Here is a 24,510-nt window from a genome sequence, read left to right on the forward strand (position 1 = left end):
GAATGGTGGCTGCCACTTTGGGAGGGGGTGGGGGCGAGCTGCTCGTCAAGGGGCATAAAGTTTCAGATGTGCAAGATGGATAGTTCTAGAGGTTAGCCTACAGCAATGTGCCTGTTGTTAGCAATACTGTACTGTGCACTTGAAAATGTGTTGAGCAAAGGTCTCCTGTTGTGTTCTTGCTGTAACAGAATTTAGAAAAGGAATCTGAGTCTAGAAAGCAAAGGCGTGCAGACAGCACCCTGGAGTGCACCGCGGAGGGGATGAACAGCCGAAGGGAAGTCTTCCGGAAGGCAGGGAAGGAATGGGTGGAGAGACAGACCGGCATTCAGGAGAGAGCAGCTTATTCGAAGCCAAGAAGTAAATATATGTTCCACAGAGCAACCAAGGACGACCAGGATGGAAAGCGACCCACGACAGCAGCTACGTGTTGCCAAGGGGCGCGCTTTGTAGGTTCGCTCCCTCCCTCGATAAACAAGAGCGGAGAAGCTGCTGGAGAAAGAACGGGTAAGTTTTCATGAGGAGCCCAGAGCCTCAGGGCAGGCAAGGGATGGCCTCCCCCCATTCCCTGTTCCTAGTGACCTTCAGGGGTGGAACGAGGGGCCCTAACCAGAGCCCTCCTCGTGGTGGGAAGAGCGTGAGGCCCTGAAGCAGTAAGGCCAAGAGGGTAAGGAAGGTGGGCCGCGGAAAAGCCTTGATGGAGCCGTGTGGCCAACAGGGATGACGGCTCTGAGCAGCTGAGGTGGCGGACGCTGGAAACTTAGGAGCTTGTGCTCCTCCCCCTGCTGGGGCAAGAGCTATAGCCTGGTTGCTCTCACTCCTGGACAGAGACCCCCTGGCCAGCCTCAAACCCACAGAGTGGAGGAGGCCTGGCCGGCACTGGTGGAGGCGGCGCCAGGACCAGACGTCTCATCCAACGGCCCCAGCCAACATCCTCCTCTTTCCTCGCTGAGGCTCCCGCGCAGTGTCCGGGTTTATAATCAGGGGGGCGGGGGAAAGCAGGACTTGCCCCTCAGGTGGCCAGCAGACACGAGGGCTTCCAGGACAGGAAGGAAAACACTAGCCAGGAGTGAGTGACGGAGCCCCACGCATCTCAGCCTGTGGGTGCTTGGGCGCTGCACTTGGGGACAGCCCCGCTGAGCTCTTTCCTGTACCCCAAAGCAAAGTTAGGATGCTGGAAACGAAATCACCAGGGCCTCTGGCCAGTGAGAAGTGGGGAGGAAGCCAGATCATAGCGAAGAGAGCAAACAAAGGCCCGTCTTTTCATGGAGACAAGTCTTTACACGTGGAAGGAAGAAGAGAAATGGGGCTTGGGCGAGAAGTATATGTAGGATGGGGGGACCTGCGTGATCGCAGGAAGCCTAAGAAGGCTCACCTCCCGAAGGCAAACGGGCTGTGAGGGAGAAGTTGGAGATTGGAAAGGGATCGGGTCTCCAGACAGTGTGGGGGAGGAGAACTAGAGCCCAGCTGGAGGGGAGGGGCTGGGAAGAAAGGAGCCTGAAAAAAAGCCACCTGAGTGGGTCTTCATGACCTCACAAAGCCGCACCCTCATCCCCAGGTTCCGGAAACTGAGTCAGTCCTGGCGAGTCTCCTAGCAATGAGATGCAGATGGCACTCCTAACACCCCAGGGAGTGAAAAAAGTCTTCCAGTGTCAGGTGAAGAGAAAACGTGGCCTTTAAAAGGAAGTTTGCTCAGACTGATCTGGCAGTGAGGTGTGCGCTAGAGGTGGCCTCGCAACGGTGCCTTTTCAGACGGACACCTCGGACATCACCCCTTTCCCGGCACACCGCCTCTGAGGCCCACAATGAGTGTCGGCCCTGGATTGCCCAGCCAAAGGCTCACCAGCCCTTGCAGCTGGAGGCCGTCTTCAGAACCTAAAGTGACAGCCCCTGGTGCCCAGAGCCCTGTGGAGGGAAGGAGAGGTTGAGTGTGTGGGCTCTGTGCCTGCCTCCACTCCAGTAGGACCAGGGAGGCCCTTGGGGCTGGTCACAGGGGTGCCACCGCTCACCAGGGAGCCTCCGGGATTGTATGCCAAATTTATAAGGAATGTGAGGTGCATTGGGAGCAGTTTTCCTTGGTTTCTCAGAACTCGTTTGGAGGCCAAAAGGCATGACAGGAAGTGATGGGGATCCAACCTGCAGGGCCTGGACCTGTCAGCAAGCTCCTTCCAGAGCAGGGCTATCCACAGAGGAGTGTCAGGACACTGCTTCAGACCTCAGGCAGGAGGGTCCCATGCCAACTGTGGGATCAGGTCAGCTTCTGATCTGCAGCCATGAGCTGATGGACAGGCACAAGGCGAAGGTTGCCCCTGGTGGGGCCTTTGTCCCTACCCTGGGACATGGCCTTCACCACCTTCTCCACCTCTTCCAACCAGCTGTCCCATCAAGCAGCAACCTGGGGATCTGTGAGGGCGATGAGGAAGGATGCCCGGGTCAGGCAGGAGAGCAGTGGTGGAGGACAGGAAGTCCCTGTGGGTGAGGACAGGGCTCTGGGATTCCCTCTGGCACAAAGTCAGCCATCAGCACCTTTCCCCATCCACAGTCCCCCCAGCCAGAGCCTCCCCCTTCCAGGGGAGCAACGCTCCAGTTCATGGGTCTCCACTCCATGCCACAGCTTTTTTACCCCTTCCCTTCAAGGCACTTGCTTCTCTTCCACCTGTTAGTGATCTTTAAGAAACTTTCTGGAAGGGCAAGGTGAATCTCCAAGTAAAATGTGTTCTTACCCATGGATAGGGAAAAATGGTACTCTGATCAATATTTACCCCTTGATCTGCCAGAGTGCCTGAATTTTCACCAAGCGAGATACATTCCTTCTTGCTTCACCAAGCCTCTTCTCAGCCATTTACACTTTCGTACGGATCTCATTATCAGATCAATACCTCTGGGGCAGCTAGTTGAGAGCAGACTCAGAGAGAAGTAAAAAAAAATTTTAGGGAAGAGGAAGGAAGGGCCATAATTCAGACCTGAAGTCTGCTGGAGATTTATAAACTCAGGGCTGCCATGGCTACCATGAGGATGCTCAGAGGAACAGTGCGAGAAAGAAGAGTACATGCCCAGAAAGAGAAGGGAAAGCTGTCCAGAAACGAAAGCATCGTTCTGGCAGGCATATCCTCCTCCTTGATCACTCTTCAGGACAGTGGGGAGCCAGGGGAGGGGCCCAGGAGTGTTTTTCCCTGTGATCCTGATTCCTTAGTATCACCTCCACCCCTTATGTCATGCCTCACAGAAACCAGAAGGTCGGGAGCACCTACGGAGACTGCTGAACTGGGAACAGTTTGACGAAGTGAGAGACTCCCGCAGAAGCATCCTGCTGGATACGCTCTACGAAAGCATCATCTTTGCTGCGGGCAAAGGCTTCCCATGGGTGGAGGTGGTCAAGGTGGTCAAGTTCACAGAAGAGCTGCTCGAGGAAACCAAAGGTATGGGGCATCCAAGGCAGGAGTCAGAGAGGCTTGTAGAGGGGGCAGGGGGGATGCAAAGGACTCCCTGCAGTCCACCATCTCAGGAGTCCTCTAAAGAGCCCTGAGCCCCTTCCTTTTTACACCTGGCACTTACCCTCCTCATGTGCACATCCATGGGGTCCCTGTCCAGACTTTGTCAAAAGTGTATCAAACAGCCCTGGCTGGTTTAGCTTAGCAGTAGAGTGTCGGCACTCAGACCAATGAGTTGTGGGTTCGATTCCAGCCAAGGGGACCTACCTCAGTTGCAGTTTGTCCCTGGCCATGGTCAGGGTCTTGCAGGAGGCAACCAGTCAATGTGTCCCTCTCCCGTTGATATTTCTCTCTCTCCCCCTTTATCTCCCTCTCTCTCCCTTCCTTTCTATCTGAAGATAAAGAGAAAAATATTCTCAGGTGAGAATTAAAAAAGAAAAGCAGATCAAATAGAATGTTCTCACTGAGACATCACTGGTCACCCTCACTGAAAACCTGCACCACTCCTACCTGTTCACACAACAGCCAGGATGTTTGCTTACCAATCAGACATTGACACTTTAGTATGATTTTCATCATTCAATGAATACCTTTGGGATAGCTAGTTGAGAACTGGCCCAGAAGGAAGTCAAATTGTGTTTAAGGGAAGAGAAAGAAAAGACTATCATTCAGAATTTTTGTTTTGTTTAGTTTTGTTTTTGCTTAACATAAATCAAATGTATCATTCCTCTGCTTAAAACCCTTTATTGACTTCCCCTGGCACTCCTAAAAGATGGCTCATTGTTCCCAGTATCAAGTTTTGCTCTGCTAATGTCTTGAGGGAATCTTTTACAGGTAAGAGTTTGTTGGCAGGGATGAGGGAATAGCAGTCAGGTGAGTTTATAGATGGAATGTCTATGGATGGATTACAGAGGAAACCCCTGCTCTGTGTAGAGCATAACAAGAGGATGAGTTTCTCTCTGTGACTTCATGGCACAAAGGAAAGTGGTTACATCTGTTGACCTTTTGGGCTGTGAGATGCAGATTCATTCATTAAGCAAATATATGGAACAATCCTTCTATGACCACCATCATAGTAATACTCGGCCAAGAATTGTTAATAGATACTACCACCAGTTGGTGAATGCTGAATAATAAATGGGAAAGATTCCATAATGGTAGTGGAGTGAATGGAAGCTACACACACCATCTCCCAGGACCAACTTGGAATGACAACTAAAATAAAGACAAATTGTCAGGAAAAACAACAACAGAAAAGCAGCTGGAGAGGACCCATATAACCAGGGACAGTAAGAGAACACTAAATCAAGCCTGGTAGGACCTGTGAAGGCATGAGAGAGTGGGCTGGGAGCCCACTTACAGCAGCTGTTGTAGCTGTGAGCAACTTCCTTGAGTTTAAAGTCCCAAGCTGGCTCCATAGTGCAGATGGCCTGGACAGAGCACGAAATCAGCTACACCTTGGGCTCCAGCAGAGGGAGGGCCAACTGGATGGAACTGTGTGGGGAGACTTGGGAGCTTGGAGAGCTGGGAGGGCAATGGGAGTTTTGTGCTGAATTACTCCCTCACAGGACAGTAGCCACCTTACTCAAAGAGCACATCCCAGAGCCCTGGGGAGAAGCAACAGGCCCTCCCTCAGGAATTTAACACCACCTGGCCAGGCCAGAGAAATGAAAATTGAGGCTCATTTACAGCCAACAAGCATCTGCCCCACCCACTAGAAATCCTCTTATTCTGAACACCTGAGGGATTTTTTTCATTCATTTGAGGGTTACAACCCAAGGCTCATCAAGTAATTGAGACTAATAGCCTTCAGGCAAAAGGCCTGAGGATAATTGAACCTTTCCTGGGCTGGCAAATCTACCCAGGGAAATAAGACTTGACAATGGTATTTAACCTGTGTCCTCTCACACTCATCCAAACCCAGTAGAGGGAGCCACAACCAGTGGAACACCAACACCCACAGGGAAAGTTTGACAGGCTCCAAAACCACTGAGACAGCCAAAATGGTGAAACAAAGAAACAAATCCCAAATGAAAGAACAAGAGAACTCTACCAAAGAAGAGATAAATGAAATGCAGTTAAGCAAGTTATCAGAGGTTAAGTTCAGAGTCATGATAATGAGGAAACTCAAAGGATGAGTAAAGAGTTCAACAGCATATGTAAAGATATAAAACATTGAAAACCAACCAATTGGAAATGAAGAATGACATAGCAGAAATAAAGAACACATTGAAAGAAATAACCAGCAGAGCAGAGGAAGCCGAGGACCAGATTGGTGAATTAGAAGGCAGGATAGAAAAATCACCCAATCAGAAAACCAAAAGAAAAAACAATTAAAAAACGAGAAGAGAGCTTAAGAGAACTATGGGACATGTGAAACATAACAACATTCACGTCATAGGAGTTCCAGAAGAAGAAGAAAATGAGTAAGGGTTAGAGAATATATTTGAAGAAATAGTGACAGAAAACTTCCCTAACTTGGTGAAGAAAAGAGGCATTCAAGTTCAAGAAGCACAAAGAGCCCTAAGTAAGCAGAACCCAAACAGGCCCACACCAAGACAAAATGCCAAAAATTAAAGACAAAGAGAGAATCCTAAAGGCAGCAAGAGATAAGCAACAGGTTACCTACAAAGGAACCCCCATAAGGCTATCCGCTGACTTTTCAACAAAAACACTACAGGCCAGAAGGGAATGGCATAAAGTAATCAAGGTAATGAAAAACAAAGATCTGAATACAAGACTACTCTATTCAGCAAGGCTATCATTCAAAATAGAAGGTGAAATAAAGAGCTTCCCAGACAAAAAAAAAAAGACTCAGGGAATATATTAGTACAAAACCAGCACTACAAGAAATGTTTAAAAGACTGCTGTAATTAGTAGAACAAATAGAAAAAAATATATAACCACAATAAATAAAAATGGCAATAAATAAGTACATATCAATAATAACCTTAAGTGTAAATGAACTGAACACTCTGATAAAAAAAAACAACAACACACAGAGTAGATGACTGTATAAGAAAGCATGACTCGCCCTAGCCAGGTTGGCTCAGCTGTTAGAGTGTCAGCCCATGAACCAGAGAGACCTGAGTTGGTTCTTACTAAGGGTACACATCTCGGTTGCAGTTTGTCCCCGACACTGGTTGGGGTCATGTGGGTGGCAACAATTCGATGTGTCTCTCTCACATCGATGTTTCTCTTTCTCTCCTCCTCCCTCTCTCCCTCCTGCTCTATCTGAAAATAAATGCAGCCCTGGCCGGTTTGGCTCAGCGGTTAGAGCGTCGGCCTGCAGTCCAGAGAGACCTGGGTTCGGTTCCCACTAAAGGCGCGTACCTCGGTTGCAGTTTGTCCCCGGCCCTGGTTGGTCGTGCGGGTGGCAGCCACTCGATGTGTTCCTTTCACGTTGATGTTTCTCTCTCTCTCTCTCTCTCTCTGTTCCTCTCTCTCCCTCCCTCCCACTCTACCTGAACAAAAAATGGAAAAGTGTCCTCGGGTGAGGATAAAAAAAAAAAAAAAAAGAAAATAAATGCAAAAAAGTCCTCAGGCGAGGATAAAACAAAAGAAAGCATGACTCATATATATGTTGTTTACAAGAGACCCACCTTACAACAAAAGACTCACATAGGTTAAAAGTGAAGAGATGGAAAAAAGTCTTCCAAGCAAACAAAAAAGAAAAAAGAGCTGGGATAGCAATATTAATATCTGATAAAATAGACTTCAAAATGAAGGCCATAACTAGAGACAAAGAAGGCCACTACATAATATTGAAAGGATCTATCCAACAGAAAGATATAGCCTTGGTAAACATATATGGACCCATTATAGGAGCACCAAAATATATTTTAAAGCTTCTGGAGAACTTCAAAGGAAAAATCAACAGCAATACAATCAGTGATACCTCGGTTCTCGAACATAATTCGTTCCAGGAGGACGGTTGAGAACCGAATTGTTCGAGAACCGAAGCAATGAAACCCAATAGGAAAGCGTGACTCCACAAAGCGTGACTCTCTCTCTGCACTCACACTGATGACGCAAGCAAGGCGCACTGGGCCGAATGAACGCCATTCGGCTCAACTCGGCTCATCTCGGAAGTTCGAGTTCCAAATATTTGTTCGGATTCCGAGACAAAAGTTTCTCGAATCTCCTGGTCGAATACCGATTTGGTCGAAAACCGAGGCGTTCGAGAACCGAGGTATCACTGTACAATCATAGCTGGGGACTTCAACACCCTGCTGATATCACTTGATAGATCTTCTGGACCAAAAATGAGCAAGGAAACAGGGGCTCTAAATGATGCACAAGATTAAATGGATTTAATAAATATCTACAGAGAATTACACCCCAAAACTGCAGAATTCACATTCTTCTCAAGCACACATGGGACTTTCTCAAAGATAGACCACATGTTAGGACATAAACTAAGTCTCTATAAGTTCAAGAATATTGAAATTATATCAAGCTTCTTCTCAGATCACAATGGCATGAAACTAGAAATCAATTACAATAAAAACATTCAAACACATTTAGGCTAAATAGCATGTTCTTAAACAATGAGTGGGTTACCAAAGAGATCAAAGAAGAAGTTAAAAACTTCCTGGAAACCAACAAAAATGAACACACAACAACACAAAATTTATGAGATGCAGCAAAAGCAGTCCTGAGAGGGAAGTTCATAGTACTACAGGCCTACCTGAAGAAACAAGAAATATTTTTAATTGACTATATAACCTCACAACTTAAAGAGCTAGAAGGCAAACAAAAAGAAAAACGCAGAGCAAGTAGAAGAAAAGAAACAGTAAAGATCAGAGCAGAAATAAATGACATAGAGACTAAAGAAACAATTCAAAAGATCAATGAAGCAAAGAGCTGGTTCTTTGAAAAGATAAACAAGATTGATGGACCCTTAGCCAGACTTACCAAGAAACAAAAAGAGAGAACCCAAATAAATAAAACCAGAAACTACAGAGGAGAAGTAACAACTGACACTACAGAGATACAAAGAATTGTTAACAAATACTACAAACAATTATACGCCAACAAATTGGACAATCTAAGCAAAATGGACAAATTTCTAGAAACACATAGTCTCCCAAAACTGGACCGGGAAGAAATAGAAAACTTGAACAGACCAATAACAATTAAGAAAACCGAAGAGGTAATTAAGACTCTCCCAGCAAACAAAGCCCAGGCCCAGATGGCTTCACAGGAGAGTTTTACTGAACATTCAAAGAAAAACTAACCACCATTCTCCTCAAACAATTTCAAAAAATTCAAGAAGAAGGAAAACTTCCAAACTCGTTTTATGAGGTCAGCATAATTCTAATTCCCAAACCAGAAAAAGACACTACAAAGAAAGAAAACTACAGGCCAATATTCCTGATGAACATACATGCCAAATCCTGAACAAAATACTAGCAAAAGTATTGGATCCACCAATACATCAAAAAAATTATTCACCATGACCAAGTGGGATTCATCCCAGGGATGCAAGGCTGGTACAATATTTACAAATCAATAAATGTGATACACCACATAAACAAAATGAAGAATAAAAACCACATGATCATATCAATAGATGCTGAAAAAGCATTTGACAAAATCTAGTACCCATTTCTGATAAAAATGCTCAGCAATCTGGGAATAGAGGGATCATATCTCAACATAATAAAGGTCATATATGAAAGACCTACAGCTAACATCATACTCAATGGGTGAAAATTAAAAGCATTTCCCTTAAGAACAGGAAAAGACAAAGATGCCCACTTTCGCCACTCTTATTTCACAGTACTGGAAGTCTTAGCCACAGCAGTCAGACATGAAGAAAAAAATAAAAGGGATCCAAATTGGAAAGGAGGAAGTAAAACTGTCATTATTTGCAGATGACATGATATTGTACATAGAAAACCCTAAATACCCCATCAAAAATATACTAGATTTAATAAACAAATTTGGCAAAGTAGCAGGATACAAAATTAACATCAAGAAATTGATGGCATTCTTCTACACCAATAATGAACTCACAGAAAGAGAAACTAAAAAAAAAAAAAATCCCATTTACCATTGTGGCAAAAAATTTAAGATACCTAGGAATAAACTTAACCAAAGAAGTAAAGGACCTATTTGCAGAAAACTACAGAACATTGAAAAAAGAAATAGAGGAATAAAAAGATATAAAAAAGTGGAAGCACATACCTTGTTCATGGATTGGAAGAATTAATATCATTAAAATGTTCATACCACCCAAAGCAATTTTTGATTCAATGCAATCCTCATTAAAATACCAACAACATATTTCACAGAACTAGAACAAATATTTCAAAAGTTTATATGAAACCAAAAAGGACCCCGAATAGCCACAGCAATAAAAAAAAAAGTAGGAGGGATCACAATACTGTGTATCAGGTTATACTACAAAGCCATTGTAATCAAAACAGCCAGGTACTAACACAAGAACAGGCATATAGATAAATGGAACAGAACAGACATTATGCTCAATTAATATTTGACAAAGGTGGTAAAAGCATACAATGGAGTAAAGACAGCCTCTTTAATAAATGGTGTTGAAAAAATTGGACAGCTACATGCAAAAAAAAAAAAAAAACGACCAACTTACACCATACACAAGAGTAAACTCAAAATGGATAAAAGACTTAAATGTGACTTGTGAATCCATAAAAATCCTAGAAGAAAATGTAGGCAATAAAATTTCAGACATCACACGCAGTAGAATTTTCACTCATACAATGCCTAAAGCAAGAGAAACAAAGGAAAAATTAATACATGGGACAACATCAGACTAAAAAGTTTCTGCACAGCAAAAGAAACAACCATCAAAATGGAAAGGGAACCCACTATATGGGAGAGCATAATTGCCAATGATACATCAGATAAGAAATTAATTTCTAAAATATATAGCCCTGGCCGGTTTGGCTCAGCGGTTAGAGTGTCGGCCTGCGGTCCAGAGAGACCCGGGTTCGGTTCCCGCTAAGGGCATGTACTTCGGTTGCAGTTTGTCCCTGGCCCTGGTTGGTCATGTGGGTGGCAGCCGCTCGATGTGTCCCTTTCACATCGATGTTTCTCTCTCTCTCTCTTCCTCTCTCTCCCTCCCACTCTATCTGTACAAAAAATGGAAAAATGTCCTAGGGTGAGGATAAATAAAATAAAATAAAATAAAATATATAGACTACTCATACAACTCATGGATTGGAAGACAAAGAACCCAATTAAAAAGTGGGCAGAGGACCTAAATAGACACCTCTCCAAAGAGGACATACAAATGGCCAAGAGACATATGAAGAAATGCTCAATGTCACTATTCATCAGAGAGAAGCAACTTAGAACAAATATGATTTATCACCTTACACCTGCCAGAATGGCTGCCATCAACAAATCATCAAACAACAAGTGCTGGTGATGGTGTGGAGAAAAGAGGACTCTAGTACACTGCTGGTGGGAATGCAGACTGGTGCAGCCACTATGGAAAGCAATATGGTGTTTACTCAAAAAATTAAAAATTGAACTGCCATTTGACCCAGTGATTCCACTTCTAGGACTATATTCTAAGAAGCCTGAAACACCAATCAGAAAGAATATATGTACCCCTATGTTCATAGCAGCACTATTTACAATTGCTAAGATCTGGGAACAGCTCAAGTGTCCATCAGTAGATGAGTGGATAAAAGAGCTGTGGTACATATACACAATGGAATACTATGCAACTGTAAGAAAGAGAGATCTCTTATTCTTTGAGACGACATGGAAGGACCTGGAGAGTATTATGCTAAATGAAATAAGCCAATTAGAGAAAGACAAATACCACATGATCTCACTTATTTGTGGAATACAATGAACAAAATAAGCTGATGAACAAAATAGACCCAGGACATAGAAAGGAGTATGGTTCAGACTGACAAAATTCAGAGGAGGGGGGCGGGGAGGGGAGAGATGAGATGAACCAAAGAACTTATATGCACGTCTGCATAACCAAAGGACATAAACAACAATGCCAGGGGAGGGGATCAGGAGGAGGGTGTCTAGGGGGAAAAAGGAGAAACATCTGTAACAAAAATAAATTAATGAAAATTGAAAAAAAATAATACAATACTTAATAAATATTAATATAATAAACTTATATACTCACAAAAAAAAAAAGAAAAGAAATGGGATATTTTCCTATTTCATAAAACCTTCCTACAACATCCTTACTGATCCTGACGGGAAGGGAATGCTTTAACAATGGGGGAGACTGCAGACACCTCCTTAATGAAATGATACAAGTGGATGTTATCAGTAGGAGGACACACTGAGAATCCCATGCCCCTTGGTAGGATGCAAAAGAGTCCAGTATCCTTCTGTGATGCTTCTGGCAAAGACTCAGACCTGGTCTAATCTTTAGAAAACATCAAATTAGGGGCATTAAACAGACTCCCTCTCCTTAAGCTTCAAAGGCATTAAAGTCCTGAGAGCCAAGGAAAGTCAGGGGAAATGCTCCAAACTGAAAGACACTAAGGAGACATGGCCACTAAATATAATGTGCCCCAGTTTGGGTCCTTTAGCTATAAGGGATGTTATTGGGACAACTGGAGACACTTGAATGAGGTCCAGGGATTAGATGGTGGTGATATGTCAAGGATGATCTGATTCTGATGGCTGTGGTTATGAATGTCCTTGTGTTAGGAAATGCACAAGGCACAATGGGACATTATGTGAGCTACTTTGAATAGTTTGGAAAAAATGTCTTTGCACTATTTTTTTCCAGTTTTATTGCAATATAATTGACATATAACATTGTATTAGTTTAAGGTGTACAAGATAATGATTTGATATATGTACATATTATAAAATGCATAGTTATTTTTTCTTGTAATAGGAACTTTTAAAGTCTACTCTCTTAACAACTTTCAAATACACAATTCAGTATTGTTAACTATAGTCACTGTACTGTATGTTACATCCTCAGAAATTATTTATAACTGGAAGCTTATACCTTTTGATCAGCTACACCCATTTCCCCAACCCTCACTCCTGCCTCTGGCAACTATCAATCTGTTTTTTGTTTCCATGAGTTCAGTTGTTTAGGTTCCACATGTCAGTGAAATTACACAGTATTTGTCTTTCTCTGTCCGCCTTGTTTCACTTAGCATTCTATCCTCAAGGTTCATCACGTTGTCACAAATGGTAGGATTTCCTTTGTTTTTATGAGTGAATAACATTCCTCTGTGTGTGTGTGTGCACGTGCGCGCGTGTGTGTGCGCAGTCACATTTCCATGCATTTACTGATGGACACATAAGTGGTTTCCATGTCTTGGCTATTATGAATAATGATGCAGTGAACATGGGAGTGCAGATACCTCTTCAAATAAGTAATTTTATTCTCTTCACACATGTACCCAGAAGCAGAATTTCTGGGTCATATGGTAGTTCTATTTTTAATTTTTTTGAGGAGTCTCCATACTGTTTCCCACAGTGGCTGAACCAATTTACATTTCCACCAACAGTGCACAAGGGTCCCCTTTTCTCCATATGGGTCCCCTTTTCCTCTAGTACTTGTTAGTTCTGTGCTTTTTGATAACAGCCTTTCCAACAGGTATGAGGTGATATCTCATTGTGGTTTTAATGTGCATTTCCCTGGTGATTAGTGATGTTGAGCATCTTTGCATATACCTGCTGGCCATATGAATATCTTCTTTGAGAAAATGTCGATTCAGATATTTTGCCTGTTTTAATGGAATTATTTGAGGTTTTTGCTAATTAATTATATTAGTTCCTTATGTATTTTGGATATTAGCCTCTTATTAGAGATGTAGTTTGCAAATATTATCCCTGTTCTGTAGGTTATCTTTTTACTTTGTTGATCATTTCTTTTGCTGTGCAGAAACTTTTTTGTTGAATAGAATCCCATTTGTGGATTTGTTATTTTATTGCTTGTGCTTCATTGTCACATCCAAAAAAATCATTGTCGAGACCCATGTCACGGAGCTTTTCCTCTAGGAGTTGTATGGCTTCAGGTTGTACATTTTCTTTTACTAGACTATTTTTTTAGAGCAGTTTTAGGTTTATAGAAAAATAGAGCAGAAGGTACAGAGATTTCCCACAGAAACCTTGCCTCCACACACATAGCCTCCCCACTGTCAACATCCCACCAAAGTGGTACAATTGTAACAATTGATGAACCTACATCGACACATCATAATGGCCCAAAGTCCATAGTTGACATTAGGGTTCATGCTTGGTGTTGGACATCCTGTGGGTTTTGACAAATGTATAATAACATGTATCCACCACTAAAGTATCATACAAAGTTGTTTCACTGCCCTAAAATCCTCTCCGCTTCCCCTATTCATCCCTTGCCCTCCCCAAACCCTGGCAACCACTGATCTTGTTGCTGTCTTCCGTAGTTTTGCCTCTTCTAGAATGTCATATAGTTGGTATCACACAATAGGTGGCAGCCTTTTCACATTGGCTTCTCCCACTTAGTAATATGCATTTATGTTTCCTTTATGTCTTTTCATGGCTTGATGGTTCATTTCTTTGTAGAGATGAATATTATTCCATTGTCTGGAGGTACCACAGTTTGTGTCTCTATTCACCTACAAAGGGCATCTCAGTGGCTTCCAAGTTTTGAATAATGCTCCAATAAATATCTATGTGCAAGGTTTTGTGCAGATATAAATATTCAACTTCTTGGGGTAAACACCAAAGAGTGTTATTGCTTGATCATAAGGTAAGAGCATGTTTCATTTAGAAGAAATGGCCAAATGGTCTTCTGAAGTGGCCGCATCCCGACCAGCCATGCGTGAGAGTTCCAGTTGCTTCACACCCTCGTTGGCATTGGGTGCTGTCAGTATTCTAGATGTGGGCCATTCTATCAGGTGTGTAGTGGTATCTCATTACTTTAATTTGCATTTCCCTGATGACATCTGACATGAAGCATCTTTTTATATGCTTATTTGCCGTCCGTACATCTTCTTTGGTGGTCTGTTAAGATCTTTGCCCATTTTTTCAATCAGATTGTTTCCCTGTTGTTGAATTTTAAGAGTTCTTTGTATACAGTAGTTTCTCCTTGTCCACAGTTATGCTTTCTGTAGATTCCGTTACCTGCATTTAACTGCAGTCTAAAAACGTTAAATGGAAAGTTCCAGAAATAAACAATTCCTAAGTTTTAAATTGTGCACCAGTCTGTGTTATGAAATCTCGTGTCATCCCCTCTGTTCCTCTCGAGACACGAACCATCCCGTTGTCCAGTGTCTCCACGCTGTGGACCTTCCCCTACATTTTCACTTAGTGGCCATCTCGGCTACCAGATTGACTGTGGTGACAGGGCAGTGCTTCTGTTCAAGGAACACTTACTGCACCTGATGCCTGGTGTCCCCAGTGTACCCAGAGCTCACCGGCCAGACCTCCCAGCAGTGCCTCCACATCCTTCATAATCTCCCCACTTTTAACCACCTTCTCGTTCACCACCCTTTCTAACCCAGCTCCAGCTCTTGAAGATACTGCACTTCTGCATCCATTCACCAAACCGTACAGCAATTTTAGACATAAATAAAATCTTGTCATCTGCCTTAAGCTGTTCAGTGTTCCCATCACACATCTTGCGTGCACTTGACTCAGCCTCCTTTCATTTCGTGAGCTGCCCACGTGCCCTTCCACTTTTCTGCTCCCACTCAGTGGTCCCAGTCTGAAGACCTGGGCAAGACACGGCATTGCTTGTGGATGTTTCAGAGATCTTGGGAAACTTCATCCCACCCAGCCACCCCGCAGCGCCTGCGCCCAGGGCCTTCCTGGCATCCCTGTTGGTCCTGCTCCCTGCCGCTCACGATAACGCATGGGTACCAGAGTTCAACCCCGTCAGTTGAGCTCTGCAGTGGCTCCTGGCCAGAATAAACGCTGACTAGGGAGAAGAAGAATGTCAGCCCCAAGCAGTTGGAAACTCGGGCCCTTTCAAGTTTCCAGCAGAGGCTTCCACAGGCCAAGCCCTTGAAAAACAGCAGGTGATGATGCAAACCCAACTTCAAACCAAGGAGATTAGATCGCACTGGAGCTGTCGGCATTTCTGGTTATCGCGTACCTTGCCAACACAGCCTATCTGTGTCTCGTAGGCTTCTAAAGCCTTAGAGTAGGAAGGTTTGGTGATCAGAAAACTTAACCCCCTCTGTGCAGGGAGCCCAACCAGCCAACAAGGTTGTTCCAGCCACTGTGGGCACCTTCAAGGCAGCAGGGAGCTCCCTCCTTCTGAGTCAATTCATTCCTTTGTACACTACTTTTGCTATTAGAAATTCTTTTTTGCCCTGGTTGGTTTGGCTCAGCAGTTAGAGCGTCGGCCTGCGATCCAGAGAGACCCGGGTTCGGTTCCCGCTAATGGCACGTACCTCCGCTGCGGTTTGTCCCCGGCCCCTGTTGGGTCGTGCGGGTAGCAACCACTTGATGTGTCCCTTTCACATTGATGTTTCTCTCTCTCTCTCTCTCTCTCTCTCTCTCTCCCTCCCTCCCTCCCTCCCTCCCTCCCCCTCTATCTGAACAAAATATGGAAAAATGTCCTCGGGTGAGGATAAAAAAAAAAATTCTTTTTTATATCTAGCTACATCTTCCTTTTATACCTTTTACTCCTATGCTCAAAGTCTGTCCTCTAGAAGCAGAGTTCAGGCCCTGGAGATATTTAATGGGCTTTACATAATGTGGCTACCATGCCTTCACATTTGGACCAGACATTCCCCACGCCTTTTATCATCTTGATACTGTAACTTCTCCACAGATCCCTTCACCCACCTCCCCACCACTGCTCCTTTTCTTGCTGTCCTTCTCTAGGAGGCTTGAACCCCTGAGAGGGCATCTATGCCTTCTTTATTTTTGTCCTCTCTATCTGTCCCCTCAGTGTTAAATAATGCCTGATAGGTGTTGCATGAAGAAATGAATGAAGGGATGAATGAATGGATGGATTCTTGATGCCCATGGAGGTGATATGTCCTGTAAGCAGAGAGGAGGTTAGGTTGCTTGACTAATCCCAGGATTACTTTGTTGAGGGTGGTGTGTCCAGATGGTGTTAGCAGCAGCACAGCAGAGTGATTAGACACCAAACTCTGCAGTCAGAAGATCTGGGTTCAAATCCTACCTCATAATCTTGAAAATATTACTTCTGAGCCTTAATTTCCTTATCTCTAAAATGAGGGCTGTAATAATTCTATCTTACAGCACAGGTAGCAGGATTAAATGAGACAAGGCAGACAAAATGTATTGCGGAGTGACAGGCACATAGAAAGTGCTCAGCAAGCCCTGGCCGGTTTGGCTCAGCGGTTAGAGCGTCAGCCTGCGATCCACAGAGACCCGGGTTCGGTTCCCGCTAAGGGCATGTACCTTGGCTGCAGTTTGTCCCCGGCCCTGGTTGGGTTGTGTGGGTGGCGGCCACTCGATGTGTCCCTTTCACATCGATGTTTCTCTCTCTTCCTCTCTCTCCTTCCCGCTCTATCTGATTAAAAAATGGAAAAATGTCCTCGGGTGAGGATGAAAAAAAAAAAAAAATTAAAAAAAAAAAATCTACTTTATAAAAAAAAAAAAAGAAAGTGCTCAGCAAATGTCAGCTCCCATGTGTCCGTCGTGCATGGAGGTGAGGCAGGATGGACAGCAGATGCTGGCTGTCCAGGACTAGAAATTACTGCATGCTGCCCCTGAGGGAGCTTGCTGTCTGTGCATTTCTTGTCTTCCCTTCACTGTGCAGACAAGACTGAAGATGGGTTCAAACCATGGGCCAGCAGAATGGCAGTCCAGACCCTCTAGCCTGGCCCCACATGTGGGACCCGCCCTCGGGCGCACATGTAAGGAGGCATCCTTCCCCGAGGCATTTGTTCACTGCTCTTGCTAAGCAGAAAGGGCTGGTGAAGATGGCAGGTCAGATCCTGCCCTGCCCCTCTCCTGTGTACATCTCACATCCTGCCCTGCCCCTCTCCTGTGTACATGTCCATTTATCACAGGTTGGGGGCGTGCAGGATGCAGACAGCTAGGGGTCCCACTGGCCAACCAACTGACATTCAAGCTTCTGTTTTAGTTAAAGTCCACACTGGTCTGTCACTCTTCTTAGAAGGTAGCTTCTCCAGGTGTGTGTGTGTGTGTGTGTGTGCGTGTGTGTGCGCACGTGTGTCTAATCTGGGGCTAAGGATGGCTGAGCTCTGCTTGCATACTAGATCACAAAGTTGGCGGACAGCATTTAAGGAGAGTCGTGTTTGCACAACAGTGAATCAGAGCGCTGCCAGGACAGCCGACAACTCAGCTTATCTCACCGCCCAATCGACCCTCAGGACCAGGAGGGAAGGGGTGGTCCTTTATTCAAAAGCGTAAGCTGATTCCATGTCCTGCCAAATGCCTCACCAGGACATTCTGGTCTCAACCCCAGGCCAGAAGAATGAGTCCTTTCATCACACCTCCCCTGCCAGCCTCCGGAAGCCCTGGGTAGATCCCGTCATGAAGTCACCAGGCACAGCACAGAGGGACAGAGGTTGCCAGCTCTTTCCTGGTGGGAGGAAATAGCAGGAAATGGGCAGAATTTTGCCTACCCTTTCAAGATCAGAAATGGAGAGAGATGTTGGGGTATATGGAGACTCTGAGCTCTCCTCCTCCACCTGGGGGAGTTGCAGAGGGTTAGGGTGCACTTCCTGTCTGTGACTGGCACATCGCAGCAGGGGCTGGTGGAAGGAGAAAGAGCCTCCCCTGCCCAGACTCCATTCAGGGGAGTTCAGGCTGCAGGTGTGCAGCCAGCACAGCAGACACTTACCCAGGACCCACGGCCGCTGCTCACCTGGGGGGCCTTCTCACCAGCCATGACTTTGGCCACTTTGTAGCTTCTGCCTCTGGTCATCATCTATGTCTGGTGAGCACTGACCTCTCTCTGATGCTCCACTTAGACATCTAGGCTAGGAAGAACCTCTTTCCTACTGTCCTGGGGGTGGGTGGGTGCAGGAAGTGGGCCTGATGACCGGTCAGTGGGCCCACAAGGTGGCCAGGCAAGTGCCCGGTGAAATGTGTCACAGCACTGGTATCGGAAGCCCCACCCACAGCCACTCCCGATTCTCCAGGAAATGTCATCCAGGCAGACATAGGATGGAAGGCAGCCACCCCGCCCAGCCCCCACTACCTGGGGCTGGCAGGAGGCGATGACTCCTCCAAGCTCCCCTGCACAGACTCTTTCCCCCAGCACACTCATGGCCATGCCCAGGGTCTATCTGCCAACCCCCAAACACCCAACCATGTGAGGGAACCCCCAGTGATTCAGGACCAGCCTGAACAGAGAGCAGGTGCACCTTTTCAGCATGAACCCCATGCCCCCAGACTACACCCGGGGGAGGGGCCTTGGGAAGCAACTGCTTTGCTGAAGGAAGAGGAAGTCTCCACAGAGGCCACTGATGGATATTTTGCGAGAACATTTCTTGGGGCGAACGGACAACTATCATTTCAGAGATCCCTTCCTGAGCGTGTTAGTCTGCTCGGGCTGCCATAACTGGGCGGTTTCAACAATAGAAATGTATTTCGTCTCCTAGTTCTGGAGCTGGAAGCCCAAGAGCAAGGTGTCAGCGGGTTGGTTTCTTCCAAGGTCTCCCTCGCCGGTTTGTGGATGGCTGTCTTCACACCACGTGCCTCACTTGGTCTTCCCTCTGCATGTCTGTGTCCTAATCTTCTCTTCTTATAAGGACACAAGTCATACTGGATTTAGGGCCCACCCACATGACCTCATTTAACCTTAATTACCTCTTTAAAGACCCTATCTCCACCCTGGCTGGTTTGGCTTAGCTGTTAGAGCACTGGCCTGTGGACCAATGAGTCTCGGGTTCGATTCCAGTCAAGGGCACGTACCTCAGGTGCGGTTCACCCTGGCCCTTGTCGGGTTGTGCAGGAGGGAACCAGTCGATGTGGCTCTATCACATTGATGTTTCCGTCTGTCTCTGTCTCTCTCCCTCCCTCCCACTCTGATGACAAATGGAAAAGTATCCTCAGGTGAAGAATAAGAAAAAAAAGACCCTATCTCCAAGTATAGTCACTTTTTAAGGGTTCTGGGAGTTAGAACTTCAACATACAAATGGAGGTTACCATGTGAAGTCAGCCTATAGCACTGGGTGAGAGCACAGCTCACCAGGGCAGACTGTGCCAGTTAGTAGGCCAGAAATCAAGACTGTGCCATAGAAACCTTCCAGAACCTTCCTGGGGTGTGGGGGGTGCATTTTGCAGAGGAAAGAACAGCCTGGCATCTGCACATACATCATCAGTGATCCTCACTTTGACCTTGCATCACAAGTATTTTTTTTTTTTTTTTTTCAGTCCTCACTGGAGGACATTTTTCCATTTTTTTGTTCAGGTAGAGTGGGAGGGAGAGAGAGGAACAGAGAGAGAGAGAGAAACATCGACGTGAAAGGGACACATCGAGTGGCTGCCACCCGCACAACCGACCAGGGCCGGGGACAAACTGCAACCGAGGTACGTGCCCTTAGCGGGAACCGAACCCGGGTCTCTCAGGACCGCAGGCCGATGCTCTAACCGCTGAGCCAAACCGGCCAGGGCCGCATCACAAGTATTATCTCAAAGATGAAGGAACTGAGGCCCAGAGAGTTTAAGTAACTCGCCCCAGGTCACGCCTCCAGTAAGTGAGACTGGGATTTGAACCTAGGTCTTCCTGATGGCAGAGCATGAGCCCCTCCATGCGACCTTCCATCTTGACCAGAGGGGTCTGTATCCGGGGCACATGAGGGCCTGAGAAGCATGTAGCCCGGGAGAGCACCCTGCGGTGAGAGGAATGAGGCTGCTGGTGCACAGGAAGAGCTGAGAACCTGGAAAAACCAGGTAGAACACCTGGGGCTGGGTTCCTAACTGGGTCACCCGGAGTTACAACATGGGCCTGGGATCCTGGCCCCCAGCAGGATGGCTCCCATGCGGTGGGTGGTGCAGGCCCAGATGAGAGGGTGAGCTGTGCCGGTTACTTGGTGTGTTCCGCCTGGAGATGCCACCCATGTGTGGGCAGATGGTACTGGTGCCCTTGAGACCAGACCTCTGGCCCTTTGGAGTGACCTCATGCCCTACCTCTAACGTCCCAAGTCCTCCCTCAGTCAGCTGGACATGCTGGGTGGTCCTGGAGGCCCCCAACATCAACGAGGATGAGGTGCAGCTGTGAAGTACCCTGTCCCTGACACGGTGGAATGGTTCGATCGTTTGCAACTCAGGAATAATGACAACAAAGATGGTGATGAAGATGTACAGTCAGAGCTCCCCTCACCAAGCATGACACAGCTGCAAAGCTTCTCCAGGAGACCATGGTGCCCCAGGTGTGGTCCACTTCATGGAAGTCACCATAGCATCTTAGAGTCAAAAGGGACCCAAGAGGTCACCTGATCCAAGCCCCCCCACACACACACACACACCACACACATTATTCAGGAATCCAGCTAAATGCTTCCAGACTCCACAAAACAACTCACTCCACAAAGCTCTGGCTTCTAGAAAGTTCTTCCTGCCGCTGAACTGAAATCTGTCTCTTTGAGCCTTCTGCCTCATGGCTCCTGTTCCACCCTCTGAACCCCCAACTCAACTTAATCCAGCTCCACTCCCTCAGCCGTTCTCCAGCAAGCGTGCCAGCTGGAGGGTGGGGCAGAGTGGGCACTCACTCAACTCCCTGACCTCGGAGGAACTGGTGGATTTCAGAACATCCCAGCCCCCAGGGAGCTGAAACGCTAGTACCTCTTCACACGATTGGTAATGACAACCTCATTACTTGTTGATTGCTTCCTGCGCCCCGAACATGATGGGAAGCTCTGTGCATACTCTCATCTACCGCTGAGGCGGGCTGTTTTTTAATCCTCACCTGAGGATATTTTTTCATTTATTTGCAGACAGAGTGATAGATTTATTTTCAGAGAGATAGAGAATCATTGATGTGAGAGAGACACATCGATTGGTTGCCTCCCGCAAGACCCTGATGAGGGCCGGGGACCAAACTGCAACCGAGGTACATGTCCTCGACCAGAATCAAATCCACGTCTCCTTGGTCTGAGGGCTGACGCTCTAACCACTGAGCCAAACCGTCCAGGGCTAAGAAAGGAATTTGTGCCTTGGCCAGTTTGGCTCAGTGGTTAGAGCGTCGGCCTGCGGTCCAGAGAGACCCGGGTTCGGTTCCCGCTAAGGGCACGTACCTCGGTTGCAGTTTGTCCCCGGCCCTGGTCAGTCGTGCGGGTGGCAACCACTCGATGTGTTCCTTTCACATCGATGTTTCTCTCTCTCTCTCTGTTCCCACTCTACCTGAACAAAAAATGGAAATATGTCCTCGGGTGAGGATAAAAAAAAAAAAAAAGAAAGGAATTTGTATCGCCTCCATTTTACAGATGAGAACACTGATGCCCAGAGAAGCAAGTAACCTGTGCAAGTGATTAAGAAGCAACATGTGGGCCCATAGCTGTCTGGATTCCCTGTCTGTGCTCTAACCTGGCACCCCTCACCAGCTCAGAGAATGACCCCCAGCTCAATGCCGACTTCGATCCAGGGGCTGCCCCAGGCTCACTGGTGGCCTCCGTGTGGCTATGAACAGCGGCTCAGAACAGAACACGTGGCTGCAAGATGAGATGCCAAGGGATCCTTGGTGCTGTGGTCACAGGGCACCAGGGAAGGTTTACTCAGAAGTTGGGTCCTCCCCTGGCCGATCCCAGGCAGTACTGGTGAGGTCAGTACTGGTGAGGGACGTTGTTGACCCATGTCTCCAATGGGGATGTCAGACCAAACCAGACCACCCACTCTGCTCTCCCTGCAGCTCACCAGGCAGCTCCACCCTGGACACACCTAGAAAGGGGAGTCCCCAGAGGAACCACTTGCTCTGCAGTGGAAGGAGGAGATGTCAGCAGGCCAGGCACCTTGGGACAGGCAGGCGCGACAGGAGATGGAGCGCTTGAACTCCCACCCCAGACTCCCGCCTGTGTGTGGGGCCAGAGGTTAGCAGGGCAGCACAGAACAAAGTTCCCCGAGCAGAACCAGGCGTGCATCTCCTGACCTAGCTCAGCCTTCCCCTGGGCAGGCAGCCCCCCAGCCCACCCTTCAGAGACATTTCTGACCTACTGAGACACCTCAGGGCTGGGGCAGGGGGGGCGTGATGAAAATCAAAACCAGTCCCTTCCCCACCGTGCGAGTGCTAACAGGTCCCAGACCACCGAGCCCTGGGCTAGAGCTCAGGTCCTGACTTTGTCACAGTGAACCTTAGGCAAGTCCCTCCTTTCTTTGGACCTCAGTTTCCCACCTATAGAATGAAAGACTAGACTAGCTTAACAGTTCCCAAAATATGTTCTTTGGTCCCAAGAGACTATTTAACTCAAAATAAATTTGAGAAACCTTGCCCAACCTTTTCTGGCCATTTGCAGGACCTATTGGCATATTAAGGGCCATGTTTAATGTCTCTTGATCCAACATATTTCAGTATCCACTTCCAAGTGTCTGCTAAGAGCCTGGAGTCACTGGGGGCTGGGTGGCTGACAGGGCCTTCCTGGGACAGGCCTCAGTTGGAATGTTGGCTCACCAGCTGCGTGCCCTTCAGCAAATTCCTTAACCTTTTTGAGCCTCAGTTTCTTTCTCAGGTAAACTCCAGATGGTGCCTACACCTGTCTCACAGAGCCAGGAGGGGTTGGGTGGAGCCTGAGGTGACCCAGGGCCTGTGGGGCACAGTGAGAACTCCCTACAGGAGAGTCATCTGCTACCTCAGGGAGAGCACACCCTGTCCTCTGGGCTGTGGTTGGCAGCTCGGGGTGAACGAGTTCAGCAGAGCGTTGCCAAGAGCAGAAAGATGGGCAGGGGGCAGTAGTCAGGACACGGGATGGGGAGGGCAGCGTGGGCCCTGTGCTTTCATCTGCTTCCCAGCACCCAAGGTCAGCCCTGGTAGGTGCTCAAGTATTCGGAAAGGTAACCCGGCCAGGCGGGGGCAACCAAACTGGTTTGTCAGGGGGCACTGGTGGCACCTGGATCCTCCCCCTCACACCCACCCTGACGGAGCGCCCCGGTTCATGTCCCAGCCCCAGACCCAGAGCGCCTGGTCCAAGCCCAGTGCCTTTTTGCCCTGAGTCTGGATTATCTGGTGTTGCCAACCCTCCTCTGCTCTTCCCTACTTATTACTCTTCTCCACTCCTGTGCCCTTGTCCCTGAGCAGGTGCTGGCCTCCAGGGGCTTGGGGACCATCTTCAGGAAGTTCCCAGCAGCCAATGCAAATGAAGGCCACTCCCTGTTATTGAAGAGCCACTTGCAGGTACAGATCTGTCTGCCCTGGCAGCCAGCGCACGTCCCTGAGACTAATCCGCGGCTCTCTGAGTCATCAGGCCTTTCCAACCGGTGGCACACGCGGAATGGTCTGGGGCCTGGAAACTGCCTCTCCTGAGCCAGCTTGGGGCGAGCTTTGCTGAAAACCAGGCCTGGTCTAGCGTCTTGGAGCTGAAATTTAGAATTCAGCCCAGGGGCTCCTTCCCTGTTGACCCAGGACCAGGTCCCCACTTGCGTTCAAGACCTCTGGGCTGAGGCCACAGCTCGAGCGGAGTAGGGCCTCCACCGGGTGACAGGCAGCAGGGAGCTCGCGTGCACAAGTGTACCCCGGGCGCTCAGCACTGCGGGCCTGGAGACTGCTTGGTTCAGACCTGGGCTGTGCGCATGGCTGCTGGGTGAATAGACTCCTGGGGGCTGGCCTTGCGGTGAGGCAGCCACGTGGGGGGTCCGGTGACCCAGCGCCAGAGCTGCCGGCCAGGGTGGGGGAGGAGCCGGGCGCCTTCCAGCCATTCAACCTTCACAGAGCCCAGAGGTGTGATGACTCACCTCACAAAATCGATACGTAGTCAGTCCCTTCTCAGGGGCCTGGACTCCAGCTTTGACTCAGAAACCCATGACCTCACCCTGCCCGCACTCCCTGGGATTCCTTCACTGGTCTTCCCTGCCATCCTCCAGGTGCCCCCACCCTCTCGGAAATACCCTCTGACCTCTAACTTCTCTTCCTAAGGAGTCTGAATGGCTCCTCAGCTCCCGGCTACAGTTCTGAACTTTGCTGCGGTTCCTAATTTGATGATTCTCTCTATGCACACCCCCTCCCCCG

At 47.4% G+C, this 24,510-nt stretch overlaps 1 protein-coding gene across 1 annotated transcript in view; it reads left to right on the forward strand.

Annotated features, from left to right (window-relative positions):
* The first annotated feature begins 1,605 nt into the window (after positions 1-1,605).
* The window catches only part of CUNH8orf74 (chromosome unknown C8orf74 homolog), a 28,659-nt gene continuing 5,754 nt past the window's right edge, over positions 1,606-24,510 (forward strand). Inside the window, exons 1-2 of the mRNA XM_036281657.1 lie at positions 1,606-1,653; positions 3,224-3,416. Coding sequence (XP_036137550.1) covers positions 1,606-1,653; positions 3,224-3,416 — 241 coding nt within the window. The remainder of the gene's footprint in view (positions 1,654-3,223; positions 3,417-24,510) is intronic.

Source organism: Molossus molossus, unplaced genomic scaffold (assembly GCF_014108415.1).
Source record: "Molossus molossus isolate mMolMol1 unplaced genomic scaffold, mMolMol1.p scaffold_m16_p_4, whole genome shotgun sequence".
In the NCBI taxonomy this organism is placed as follows: Eukaryota; Metazoa; Chordata; class Mammalia; order Chiroptera; family Molossidae; genus Molossus; species Molossus molossus.